The 12,898-nt window shown below is 39.6% G+C and overlaps 1 protein-coding gene across 7 annotated transcripts in view; it reads left to right on the forward strand.

Moving 5' to 3' along the window:
* Positions 1-522: 522 nt before the first annotated feature.
* ZNF699 (zinc finger protein 699) overlaps positions 523-12,898 on the forward strand; it is a 33,646-nt gene continuing 21,270 nt past the window's right edge. For 2 of the 7 annotated variants that reach the window (XR_005019273.1, XM_036846686.1), the window contains exons 1-4: positions 4,758-6,773; positions 7,667-7,793; positions 12,174-12,272; positions 12,674-12,857. Coding sequence is in view for 6 of the 7 variants with exons in the window: in XM_036846686.1 (XP_036702581.1) it covers positions 6,726-6,773; positions 7,667-7,793; positions 12,174-12,272; positions 12,674-12,857 (458 nt within the window). In the remaining variant the exon portion in view is untranslated. The other 5 variants (XM_036846688.1, XM_036846690.1, XM_036846689.1 and 2 more) reach the window with 5 other exon arrangements.

Below are 12,898 nucleotides of genomic sequence, written 5' to 3' on the forward strand. Positions count from 1 at the left end.
GGGTCACAGCAGAGGCGTGCTGGCTGTGGACAAAGACGCCTCCCCTAACTGTGCTTCGGGGACCGGTCTTGGCTTGCCATTTCTGCCTTATTGGCTAGTTAACCTGCTACAGTGGTCCCCAGGGATGAGGACATCGTCTTGTCTCAAAGTGCCCCATATCACCAGCCTGACTGTGGGACCTCCTCTTGCTACAGTCCCACCCCTCGACCTGATCCCACCCTAAACTCAGCTCTTTGGAATATTCAACTAAGCCACGCCCCTAGGCCTGGTCGCGCCCCATCTCCGCCCCACAGGCCTAGTCAAGCCCCGCTCATAGCCTGGTCCCGCTCCAGGCCCTCTCCAACCCCAAGTCCTAGGTTGACCCAACCCCAAGACCCAGTCGCGTCTCTCCGCAGAAGGAAATTAGCACTTCTCCACTTGCGGCTGGAAGATGCCACCGCCCCTCCCAACCCAAATTTCCCAGCTCCTGAGGCCCCGCCCCTGACGCTTTGCGTGGCGCAGAAACCGGAAGCAGCCGTGCACTTCTGCTCGTGCGCAAGCTGGCGGCCATGTCCCCTTACAGCCCCGTCTAAATCTGATGTAAATTTTGCCTCGGTCCGCGTCCTACCTGGTTCAGCCCAGCCCGCCCCAAGTCCGGTGCGCGGGAGGTGGAGAGCTTGGCCTTGGGGTCTGAGGCCAAAAGGCGGCCGCTTGGGCTGTGCCCACCGCTCCACGCTGGGACACCCGCGCCCGGGGCCTCCAGCAGCCGCGGCTGGTACCAAACTCACTGAATCAGGAACTCTGTGAGGGTCCAGCAGTCGGGGTGAGTCTGCTGCAGGCGAGAGTTGGAGAGCCATCCTCGTATTTAATCGGCCTCCAAAATCATCCTCTGCTCTCTTTCCAGAAAGGAAAAGCATCCCTGCCATTCGGGTCACGGGGACGAGTCTCAACCTCGTCTCTGCGCAGGTCTGTGGATTTCAGCTTGTTCCGTGAGAATGGGGTGACATTTGCCTCACTCCGTCCCCACCTCTCCCTTCCTGGTGCGAGAGATATTATTCTTAACCTGTGATGTTTTTTTTCTCTTCCTGTGGGCATCAGTTTGCTACATTATATTCAGCTGCATAAAAGTGAAGTGATTACTTAGTATCTTTTTAACCCCCCTTGCCAGTTGCAGCTCTAAATGTTAGTCATTTATCTGTAGATTTTTTTTGAATTTCACACCGAAAGTGTGATCATATGTCAGTTTCAGCGTTTTCTTATTCTTTGTACCTTATATTCTTTTTATTTATTTAGTGCGTTTGCCAGGACATTCAGTTCAATGTAGAATAGCATTTAAGTGCATCCTCGTCTTGTTCCTGATCCCAGAGGGAATTATTCTGCCATTTCACCATTAAATAGGATGTTTGCTGTAGGTGTTTGTAAATAATATATATTTTTTCTAATTAAAGCCCATTTCCCTCTAGTCCTAGTGGGTTAAATTATTATCATCAATGCATATTGATAGAGATCAGTCACTTTTGTATCGAAGGGGATGAGTCATATGATCTTTTTCTATTAATGTGAATTATATTAATCATTTTAATTATGTTAATCATTTTAACCACACTTCATTCCTAGGAGGAAATGAACTTAGTTTGTGATTATTATCTTCATTATTCATTTCTGGACTGTACTAATATTTAAATATTTTGCTCTTGTGTATATGAATGAGATCTTTCATATATATATGTGTGTATGTGTGTATACACATATATTTGAGTTTTGAGTACTTTTCTGGTCTTGGAAATACACAGGAAAACAGCACCCCCCCCCAAAATGGAATTATGAATCCTTTACTTACTTGGTGAACCTGTCTGTAAAACAATCTGCAACTTCTGTTTCCTTTGTAGGTATGTTCTAAACTGCTAATTTTTTTCTTTAATGACTGGATGTAAACAGGTTTTGTGTTTATATTCATTTATTTATTTTATTTTATTTTATTTTTTGGTCCTGCAGCATGCGGGATCTTAGCTCCCTGACCAGGGATCGAACCCGCGCCCCCTGCGTTGGAAGCGCAGAGTCTTAACCACTGGACCGCCAGGGAAGTCCCTATATTTTTTAATTTTTTAAACATTTTTTTTCACTTTATTATTTTTTTAATTGAAGTATAGTTGATTTACAATGTTGTGTTAATTTCTGCTGTACAGCAAAGTGACTCAGTTATACACATATATACATTCTTTTTTAATATTCTTTTCCATTATGGTTTATCCCAGGATATTGAATATAGTTCCCTGTGCTATACAATAGGATCTTGTTGTTTATCCATTCTGTGTGTAATAGTTTGCATCTGCTAACCCCAAATAGTTTGCATCTGCTAACTGCCTTGTCTATCCCTCTCCCACCCTCTCTCCCCCTTGGTAACCACAAATCTGTTCTCTATATCTGTGAGTCTGTTTCTGTTTTGTAGATAGTTTCATTTGTGCCATATTTTAGATCCACATATAAGTGATATCATATGGTATTTGTCTTTCTCTTTCTGACTTACTTTGCTTAGTATGATAATTTCTAGTTGCATCCATGTTGCTGCAGATAGCATTATTCCCTTCTCTTTTTTATGGCTGAGTAGTATTCCATTGTATATATGTACCACATCTTCTTTATCCATTCATCTGTTCATGGACATTTAGATTGTTTCCATGCCTTGGCTATTGTGAATAGTGCTGCTTTGAACATAGGGGTGCATGTATCTTTTTGAGTTATAGTTTTCTCTGGGTATATGCCCAGGAGTGGGATTGCTGGGTCATATGTTAATTTTATTTTTAGTTTTTTGAGGAACCTCCATACTGTTTTCCATAGTGACTGCACCAACTTACATTCCCACTAACAGTGTAGGAGGGTTCCCTTTTCTCCACACCCTCTCCAGTGCTTGTTATCTGTAGACTTTTTAATGATGGCCATTCTGACCAGTGTGAGGTGGGGTACCTCATTATAGTTTTGATTTGCATTTCTCTAACAATTAGCATTGTTGAGCATCTTTTCACGTGCCTATTTGCCATCTGTATGTCTTTGGAGAAATGTCTATTTAGGTCTTCTGCCGTTTTTTTTTTTTTTTTTTTGGCTGTGTGGCATGTAGGATCTTAGTTCTCCGACCAGGGATCAAACCCGTGCCTCCTGCATTGGAAGCGTGGAGTCTTAACCACTGGACTGCCAGGGAAGTCCTTCTGCCCATTTTTTGACTGGGTTGTTTGTTTTTTTGTTGTTGAGTTGTATGAGCTGTTTGTGTATTTTTGAAATTAAGCCTTGCTGGTTGCATTATTTGTAAATATTTTCTTCCATTCCATAGGTTGTCTTTTCGTTTTGTTTATGGTTTCCTTTGCTGTGCAAAAGCTTATAAGTTTGATTAGGTCCCATTTATTTTTGTTTTTTATTTCTGTTGCCTTGGGAGACTGACCTAAGGAAACATTGGTACAATTTATGTTGGAAAATGCTTTGCCTATGATCTCTTCTAGGAGTTTTATGGTGTCACATCTTATGTTTAAGTCTTTAAGGCATTTTCAGTTTGTTTTTGTGTATGGTGAGAGGGTGTGTTCTTTTTTTAAAAATTTTAATGGGAGTATAGCTGATTTATAATTTTGTGTTAGTTTCAGGTGTACAGCAAAGTGAGTCAGTTATACATATACATATATCTACTCTTTTTTAGAGTCTTTTCCCATATAGGTCATTGCAGAGTACTGAGTAGAGTTCCTGTGCTATACAGTAGGCCCTTATTAGTTATCTATTTTATATATAGTAGTGTGTATATGTCAGTCCCAATCTCCCACTTTATCCCTCTCCCTCCTTGCCCCCTTGGTAACCATAAGTTTGTTTTATACATCTGTGACTCTATTTCTGTTTTGTAAATAAGTTCATTTGTACCTTTTTTTAGATTCCACATATAAGCAATATCATATGATATTTGTCTTTCTCTGTCTGACTTACTTCACTCAGTATGACAGTCTCTAGGTCCATCCATGTTGCTGCAAATGGCATTATTTCATTCTTTTTTATGGCTGACTAATATTCCACTGTATGTAGGTACTACATTTTCTTTATCCACTCCTCTGTTGATGGACATTTAGGTTGCTTCCATGTCTTGGCTATTGTAAATAGTGCTGCAGTGAACTTTGGGGTACATGTATCTTTTTGAATTATGGTTTTCTCCAGATATATGCCCAGGAGTGGGATTGCTGGATCATATGGTAGTTCTATATTTAGTTTTTTAAGGAACCTCCATACTGTTCTCCATAGTGGCTGTACCAATTTACATTCCCACCAACAGTGTAGGAGGTTTCCCTTTTCTCCACAGGAGAGGTTGTGTTCTAATTTCATTGATTTACATGCAGCTGTCCAACTTTCCCAGCTACACTTGCCGAAGAGACTGTCTTTTTCCCATTGTGTATTCTTGCCTCCTTTGTTGAAGATTAATTGACCGTAGGCATGTGGGTTTATTTCTGGGCTCTCTGTTCTGTTCCATTGATCTGTGTGTCTGTTTTTGTGCCAATACCACACCGTTTTGATTACTGTAGCTTTGTAGTATTGTCTGAAGCCTAGGAGCGTTATGCCTTTCGCTTTGTTCTTTTTCCTCAGAATTGCTTTGGCAATTCTGGGTCTTTTATGGTTCTGTATAAATTTTAGGATTATTTATTCTAGTTCTGTAATGTCATGGGTAATTTGATAGGGATGGCATTAAATCTGTAGATTGCTTTGGGTAGTATTGCCATTTTAGCTTTTCTGATTCTGTTTAAGTTTTTAAAAATATTGTTAATTTTGTCATATACTCGTTTTTTTTTCTAAACCTTTATGCTGTTCTTTTTCTGCCTTTATAAGTCAATGGTTAACCCATTGATACTGATTTTTCTTCTATAGGAATTGATGATTTTTGTAAATACAATTAACCCTTGAGCAACATGGGTTTGAAATGCACGCGTCCACTTATATGCAGATTTTTTTCAGTACTAAATACTACAATACTACAGGATCAGTGGTTGGTTGAATCCTTGGATACTGAAGGCTGACTATGAGTTATACTCGAATTTTCCACTGCCGGAGGGTTGGTGCCCCAACCCCTGCAATTGTTCAAGGGTCAGTTGTATATAAATATATATACCACACCAGCCGTGGATTTCTAGTGTTATCTGAAACAGTTATTTTAATTTCCTGCTTCTACCCTGTCACATAAGCAGTCCTGATTTGCTAAAGATAAATATGTGTGTATCTCCTTATCCCTATAATGTGATGCATTTTTATATAGCATATACCACCACCTGATAATATTTTGTTAATTTAGTGGTCCTCCTTCAAACGACCCAGGCACTTTAGGATTTTTCTGTTTTGTTCAGTGCTGTGTCTCCTGTGACTGCATGTAGTAGGACAGGGTGAATATTACCTAAATAAATATGAGATGAAGGAGCAGGAGGTAAGGGCCTTAAGGGAAGCATCCTTGCTGAAGACATAGGGCTTAGTCAAGAGAAGGAGCTCAAAGATAAAACACTTCAATAGAATACTTCATTTGTTTACTCTCCATAGTGTGCCCAACAGGGTTCTAGGCCAGACCCTGGTAATGTTAGGGCATAAGGGCCTCACTGACAACTAAATTGTAAGGTATATGTTCAGAAATACACTCATTGGGCATTTAGGCTTTGAAGGTAAATACACGTGCATACACACAGCTCCTCAGCAGCTTTCTAATTGGGTAGCATTGAGCACATAGTTAAAGTGACTCTTTCCAAGATTCTTCAACTATAAACTGGTTGTGTTAGTATCTCATTTGCAGAATTTCTATGAATAATCTTTTTGCAGAGGTATGGGCATCTCTTTGCCAAGTCATTCTCATATCTTGGTTGCTCAAATGGAACATGTTGTTAGTAAAGAATGTTACAGTTTGTATTGGCTTTAAAATACATACTTCATCCACGGCAGTGGAAGAAACTGTTGCATTTTCGTTATTTGAAATTTGTGCAGTAGTGCTACAGATATCACTGTGAGAGATGACACACACTGCTAACTTCACTCCGAGTGTTCTTGTTCTGCTGCTGCTGTACCTCCTGTACAATTCCTGCAGAATTGAATAGGAGAAGTCTTCTCTGCCACCTGTATGTGGAATTCAGTCAGTTGATGCTGTTTCTCAAAAACCAGGTTTTGGGGACCCTGCAGCCCTTGTGGGAGAGGGTCTAGTAGTCAGGGGCTGAGCAGTAATACATGTTAGCCTGCCAAGAGGTGCAGAAATAAATATTGGGAGTGGAACCCCCGGAAGTCTGGCATACAGGTCACACTTTCCTGGATTTGAGATGGTGTGTATATTCTTACTATTGAAGGCGTTCTCTGATTTTTTTATGTTTTCATTATTATGATCAAATTGACAGCTAAATTTTTTTAGACTACAGTTAACTTGCTTACAAAATGGAACTCTTAACCTGTTTTTTTTTATGATCTACAAGAACCAGAGGACTGTTTTATAGCTCTAGAGGAGATAAGATTGCTCTAACTTCTTTTTTTCTTCCCCCCTCTATTTTCTTACAAGATTGATGTGTGTTTGCTTGGGTGTCTTAGGGCTATGCATGTCTGTGTGTGTGTGTGTTTTGAGGGGAGTGATCACTCCTAACAGATGTGCTGCAAAATCCACAGTCTTGATTATGGAAATTGTGGGGAGACCCAGATTCTCGTGTCTTCTTTCTCCTGCCTCAGCTCTAACTTCTCAATACTCTGTCTTTCTTCATTAAGGGAACATGGAGGAAGAAAGAACAGCTGCTGAGTTACAGAAAAATATGACACAGGTAAGTAAGAGTTAATAATTCTCCAAAAGAATATTTCAGTTCCCCTGGGCCATCGATCTCCTAACCGTTTAGAGCAGAGGTCAGCAACCTGTTCCTGCATTGGGCCACATAGTAAGCATTTTAGGCTTTGAAGGCCATAGAGTTTCTGTTTTACTCAATTCTGCCATTTTATTGTGAAAGCAGCCATATACAGTGTATAAACAAATGTTTTATTGTGTTCCAATAAACCTTTACTTACATAAATAGATGATAGGCTGAATTTAGCTCATGTTGTACAATTTACAGCCCCCTGGCCTTGAGTGCAAGAAAATGTGGCTGGCTGTGCGCCTGGGTTGAATGTTGTGCTTCTTGCAGACTCCTGGGCCCCAGGTTTGTGGGGAAAGAAGAAAAAGAAAAAGAAAAGCTCTCTGTCCCTCAGTGTGTTTTAATTCATTAAAACCTCATCCAGATTTGACCCAGTGTTTTGTGTTGTGCTGGTTGCTATGGTGGAATATAAGGAAGCAGTGAAATTGTTTCTGTAACAAGGAATTTTTGCTGGTTTCAATGTGGAAATTATTATTTCATTTCTAGAGCATTTCTCTCATTTCTGCTATATCCTCTGGATGTTCTGGATTATTGTAAGACTGGAATTGGTCACCATCAAACTGTGGAAAGATAAATTTATTGTTTCAAAAGTGTTGTTAAATCTGTGAGAAAATTTGATCAGTCAGGATGCTTATGTAGAACGAAGAAGATCTGATGACTGAATCTTAGGGTAGATGTTGGGAGAATAGAATCTTCTGAACTTCCTATGAATTGATTCTCAGTTCCTCAGTATTTCCAGGCTCATTCATCCTCCTGCACACACTGGGGGAGTTGGCACTTTTCTGAACAAAATATGTGGAATGTTTTAGGAACCAGTGGTCTTTGAGGATGTGGCTGTGGACTTTACCCAGGAGGAGTGGGCTTTGCTAGATCTCGCTCAGAGAAACCTCTACAGAGATGTGATGCTGGAAAACTTCCGGAACCTGGCCTCATTAGGTAAGGATGGCAACATTCCTTCATTTAGTCGTTTAGAAAACGGTTTTATCTTACTAATTGACTTTCTTCTAGGATTTGGGTTGAGGAATTGGAATAAATTGGTAAATAAGACAGACATGGTCACTGACCCCAAGGAACTTACAGTCTAGTGGCTTCACCATGAAAATAAACAATAACAATGCATATTGTTAAAATATTCTACCAGTATAAAACAACAACAAAAAAAGAATCAGTGGAAATCTCCTTATCCATTCTGACACTGGCACTGAATGCAGAGTTTTCATTTCATCCAGTGTTACAAAGATGCTGTTGGTCTTATTTTTCTTCATTCAATCATTCTTTCATTCATTAAGCATTTTTTTGAGGGTGAACTCTATATCAAACCCTTTTGAATGTATACTATAAAAAACAAGATGTCCCTGTATTCAAAATGCTTAGGTGTAATGGGCAAGAAGATAAATATGAAATTAACATAAAAAAAGAAAGAAAATAAACATGTATATTGAACTGACTTTCTCTTTTTCTTGTGGTTGGAAGCCTCAAGGCTTATTAAGTATAGAAATTGTGGGCACAGACTTCAGGGGTCACTTTGGGGCACAGGGAGAAAATTGGTGGTTTGGGACCTTTTGAGAATTTTACTGCTGTTAATGTCCTGTACCCAGAAACCACCAGTTAAGCAAGTTGGGTTTATTACTTGGAGCAGTGAGGGAGAACACATGCCATGGGGAGCCATGGCGTGTCTCAGAAAGAAGGTGTTAGAAAGTAAATATTATCGGATTTGTGTACTTAGGTTGAATGACTTGGGGGTAGGTCTATGGAAGCAGGCTGTATTGGTTTCCTAGGCCTTCCATAACAAAGCACCACAAACTGGGTGGCTAAGAACAACAGAACCTTATTCTTTTAAATTTCTGGAGGTTGGAAGTCTGAAATCAGGGTGTCGTGATCCTTCCGAAGGCTCAGGAAAAATCCCTCCTTGTCCCCTTCCTAGCTGTTGGTGGTTGCCAGCAATCCTTGGCTTGCAGCTGCATCACTCTGATCTCTGCCTCCATCTTCACACGGCCTTCATCCTCTGTCTCTAAGTCTTTCTGTCCTTGTAAGGATGCCAGTCATTGCATTTAGGGCCTACCCTAATCCAGTATAACTTATCTTAACTTGATTGTATCTGCAAAGACCCTATTTCCAAATAAAATAACATTCTGAAATTCTGGGAGGACAGGGATTTTTTTCTCAGTACACTTTATTTTTCTTAGAGCAGTTCATAGGTTCACAGCAAAATTGAGTGACAGGTACAGATAGATATTTCCCATATACCCCCTGTCCCCATACACTCACAGCCTTCCTACCAGAGTGGTATATTTGTTAGAGTTGATGAACCTACACTGACACATCATTATCACCCTAAGTCCAGAGTTTATATTAGTGTTCACTTTTGGTGTTGTACATTTTAAGGTTTGGACAAATATATAATGACATAGCCACCATTATAATATCATAAAGTAGCTTCACTACCCTTAAAAATCCTGTATCCCCTCCACCCCAATTTATCTCTCCTTCCCCACAACTCCTGGCAACCACTGATCTTTTTACTGTCTCCATAGTTTTGCCTTTTCCAGAATGTCATGTAGTTGGAATCACAGTATATATATAGCCGTTTCAGATTGGCTTCTTTCACTTAGTAATATGCATTTAAGGTTTTTCCACCTCTTTTCATGGCTGGATAGCTCATTTCTTTTTAGTGCTGATTTATATTTTATTGTCTGGATGTACCACAGTCTGTTTATCCATTCACCCACTGAAGAACATTTTGATTGCTTCCAAGTTTTGGCAATTATGAATAAAGCTGCTGTAAACATCCACATGCAGGTTTTTGTGTAGACATGTTTTTAACTCCTTTGGGTAAATTCCAGGGAGTGCAATTGCCTGTCTGTATGGTTAAGAGTATGTTTGGTTTTGTAAGAAACTGCCAAACTGTATTCCAAAGTGGCTGTACCATTTTGCATTCCCACCAGCTCCACATTCTCAAAATTCTTTGCTGTCAGTGTTCCGGATTTTGGCCATTCTTATAGGTGTATAGTGGTATCTCATTGTTTTGATTTGCATTTTCCTGATGACATATGATGTGGAACATCTTTTCATATGCTCATTTGCCATCTGTGTATCTTCCTTGATGAGGTATCTGTTAAGGTTTTTGGCCCATTTTTTTAATCGGGTTGTTTGTTTTCTTTATTGTTGAGTTTTAAGAATTCTGTGTATATTTTGGATAACACTTCTTTATCAGATATGTCTTTTGCAGATAATTTCTTCCAGTCTGTGGCTTTTTATTCTCTTGGCAGTTTTTTTCTCAGAGCAAAAGTTTTTAATTTTAATGAAGTCCAACTTGTCAATTCTTTCTTTCATGAATTGTGTCTTTCAGGTCATTATCTGTTGACCTTAAAAATAAGATAGTTATTTTACCAACAAAAATGGTTTATTTGGGCATAGCAGAGGAATTGCAATTTAGGACAAGAAAGCTATAACAAAAGCCACAGGCAAGTCCAAAAAACAAGGGAGAAGAACATAATTTTATGGAGAAAAAGGAGGAAATTGGGAGAGATTGTTTTGGATGAAAGTGTATTGGAGAAAAAAAAGTCTATTGGAGAAAAATGAGTGATGATGGTTTCATATTGGCTTAGTTGCTGGGGTAGTTGATTTCTTATAGGGGATGCAATGTACATCTTTCCCTGTCAGGATTATAACTGGTGATTCTTGTTGATGATTCTTTTGTTGGAGTCTGTAATTGACAATTCTTCCTGTAATTTGTTTTTTTATAAATTTATTTATTTATTTATTTATGGCTGCATTGAGTCTTTGTTGCTGCGCGCGGGCTTTCTCTGTTTGCAGCGAGCGGGGGCTACTCTTCATTGCGGTGCGCGGGCTTCTCATTTTGGTGGCTTCTTGTTGTGGAGCATGGGCTCTAGGCACGTGGACTTCAGTAGTTGTGGCACGTGGGCTCAGTAGTTGTGGTTCGTGGGCTCTAGAGCACAGACTCAGTAGTTGTGGTGCATGGGCTTAGTTGCTCTGCGGCAAGTGGGATCTTCCTGGACCAGGGCTCGAACTGGTGACCCCTGCATTGGCAGGTGGATTCTTAACCACTGTGCCACCAGGGAAGCCATCTTCCTATAATTGATGTCCTGTGGAACTGCATGAAAGCTTCCGCTTCTGGCCTCTCAACTCCATTTTAGTGAAGTTTCCCCTGATTAATTTTCACCTATCTAACAAGTCATCGCCAAATCTTAGGTCACCTACATTTTTTCCTATGTTATCTTCTAGGAGTTCTATAGTTTTACGTTTTACATTTAGATCTGTGATCTATTTTGAGCTAATTTTTTACTCCCTATTGATGGGGCCCCAAGTTGTCCTGAAGCTTTGGATGCCTCCCCCTGTATTTTGAGTTAATTTTTGCAAGAGTGTAAGGTCTGTGTCAAGATTCTTTTTTTTTTTTTTTAAATGTATGTTGATGTCTAGTAGTTGTTTTAGCACCGTTTGTTGGAAAGACTATATTCTTCTCCATTGTATTGCCTTTGCACCTTTGTCAAAGATAAGTTGATTATATTTATATGGGCTTATTTATGGACTCTCTATTCTGTTCCATTGATCTGTTTGGACATGAATTTTTTTTTAATATTATGCTGTCATTTATTTATTTATTTATTTTTATTGGAGTATAGTTGCTTTACAATGTTGTGTTAGTTTCTGCTGTACAGCAAAGTTAGTCAGTTATACGTATACATATTTCCACTCTTTTTTAGATTTCCTTCCCATTTAGGTCACCACAGATCATTGAGTAGAGTTCCCTGTGCTATACAGTAGGTTCTCATTAGTTGTCTATTTTATACATAGTAGTGTATATATGGACATGAATTTTTGAGGGGTACCGTTCAACCCAGTCCATACATGTTCACTTTAGATTGGATGCTGACAGAAATCTGGATGCAGGGGAAACTCTATTAGTATTTTGTGGATGGCACAGCGACTTTTTTTGTCTGTCCCTAGGCTAAATTATGAAGTAGCCTTATTTTGTTTCATCTTATCATGATCTCAGAGTAACCTTGTCTGAGATTGGTATTCTGAGATTATTTATCTTCAACAGGAGAACAGTATGTCCTGCCTGTGAATATTGGACCAGTTTCTAATAATGCTGAGGTTTAGACGTGAATGGCAGATCAGTTCTAGACATCAGCCCACCCCCTCCCACCTTAAAAAAATAAATTCAACATTTTGTTACAGTTAAATTCCTACTTGCTTTAGAGTAACAGAAGAGCAAAGTTTTTGCCCTGTCTCATGGAAATGTTTATGGTTCCTCATTGTTTTACCTCATGATATACCTTTCCGCATGAACAGGGTATCCACTACACACACCCTATCTGATCTCCCAGTGGAAACAAGAGGAGGACCTGGAGATAGCAGAGAGAGGACCCACCCAGGGGGAGCATCAGGAAGGCAAGAATCCTTGGGAGAAACTGACTTGGTTGGGGGATATTACATTTGGAAAAATCAAATAAAAGCAAAGTGAAACTTTGCCTTGTCTGAGGAAGCTGATCTTCCACAGATACCTTCGATTACTATTTTGACTTTTCATCAGTCCTCTCACACTTTCCTTGTTCTTGGGAAAGCCCATATTTCCTCTTTGTAATGTAGTATTCGGTCATGTGCGTTTTACCCAGTTCCTTTTTGTTTTGCTCCCCTAGGAATACCCTATTTATGTTACCATCAGTCTCAATCTTCGTGGGATTATTTCTTAGTTGCTTTGCCATTTTGACCCTGTGCTTATTGGGAAAGTCCTGAACCAGCCACACTGCCAAAAGTCCTTCTCTCATGATGCCTTTATTTTGTTGTTTCAGGTTTTGAGACTCAACTTAAAACTAATGAATTAGTCGCTCCACAAGATATTTATCGAGAAAAAATATCCAGTGAACAGAATGTAGTAAGATTCAAAAGGAGTGCTTCCTCGTTGTCCATTTTACACAGAAGCTGGGAATACCATGGTTTTGATTATCAGAACAAAAACCATGAGAGACATTTGAGGTGAGTGCCATTCATGTAAGAGAAAGTAGTGTCTCAGGAGA

This window comes from Balaenoptera musculus, chromosome 3 (assembly GCF_009873245.2).
Source record: "Balaenoptera musculus isolate JJ_BM4_2016_0621 chromosome 3, mBalMus1.pri.v3, whole genome shotgun sequence".
In the NCBI taxonomy this organism is placed as follows: Eukaryota; Metazoa; Chordata; class Mammalia; order Artiodactyla; family Balaenopteridae; genus Balaenoptera; species Balaenoptera musculus.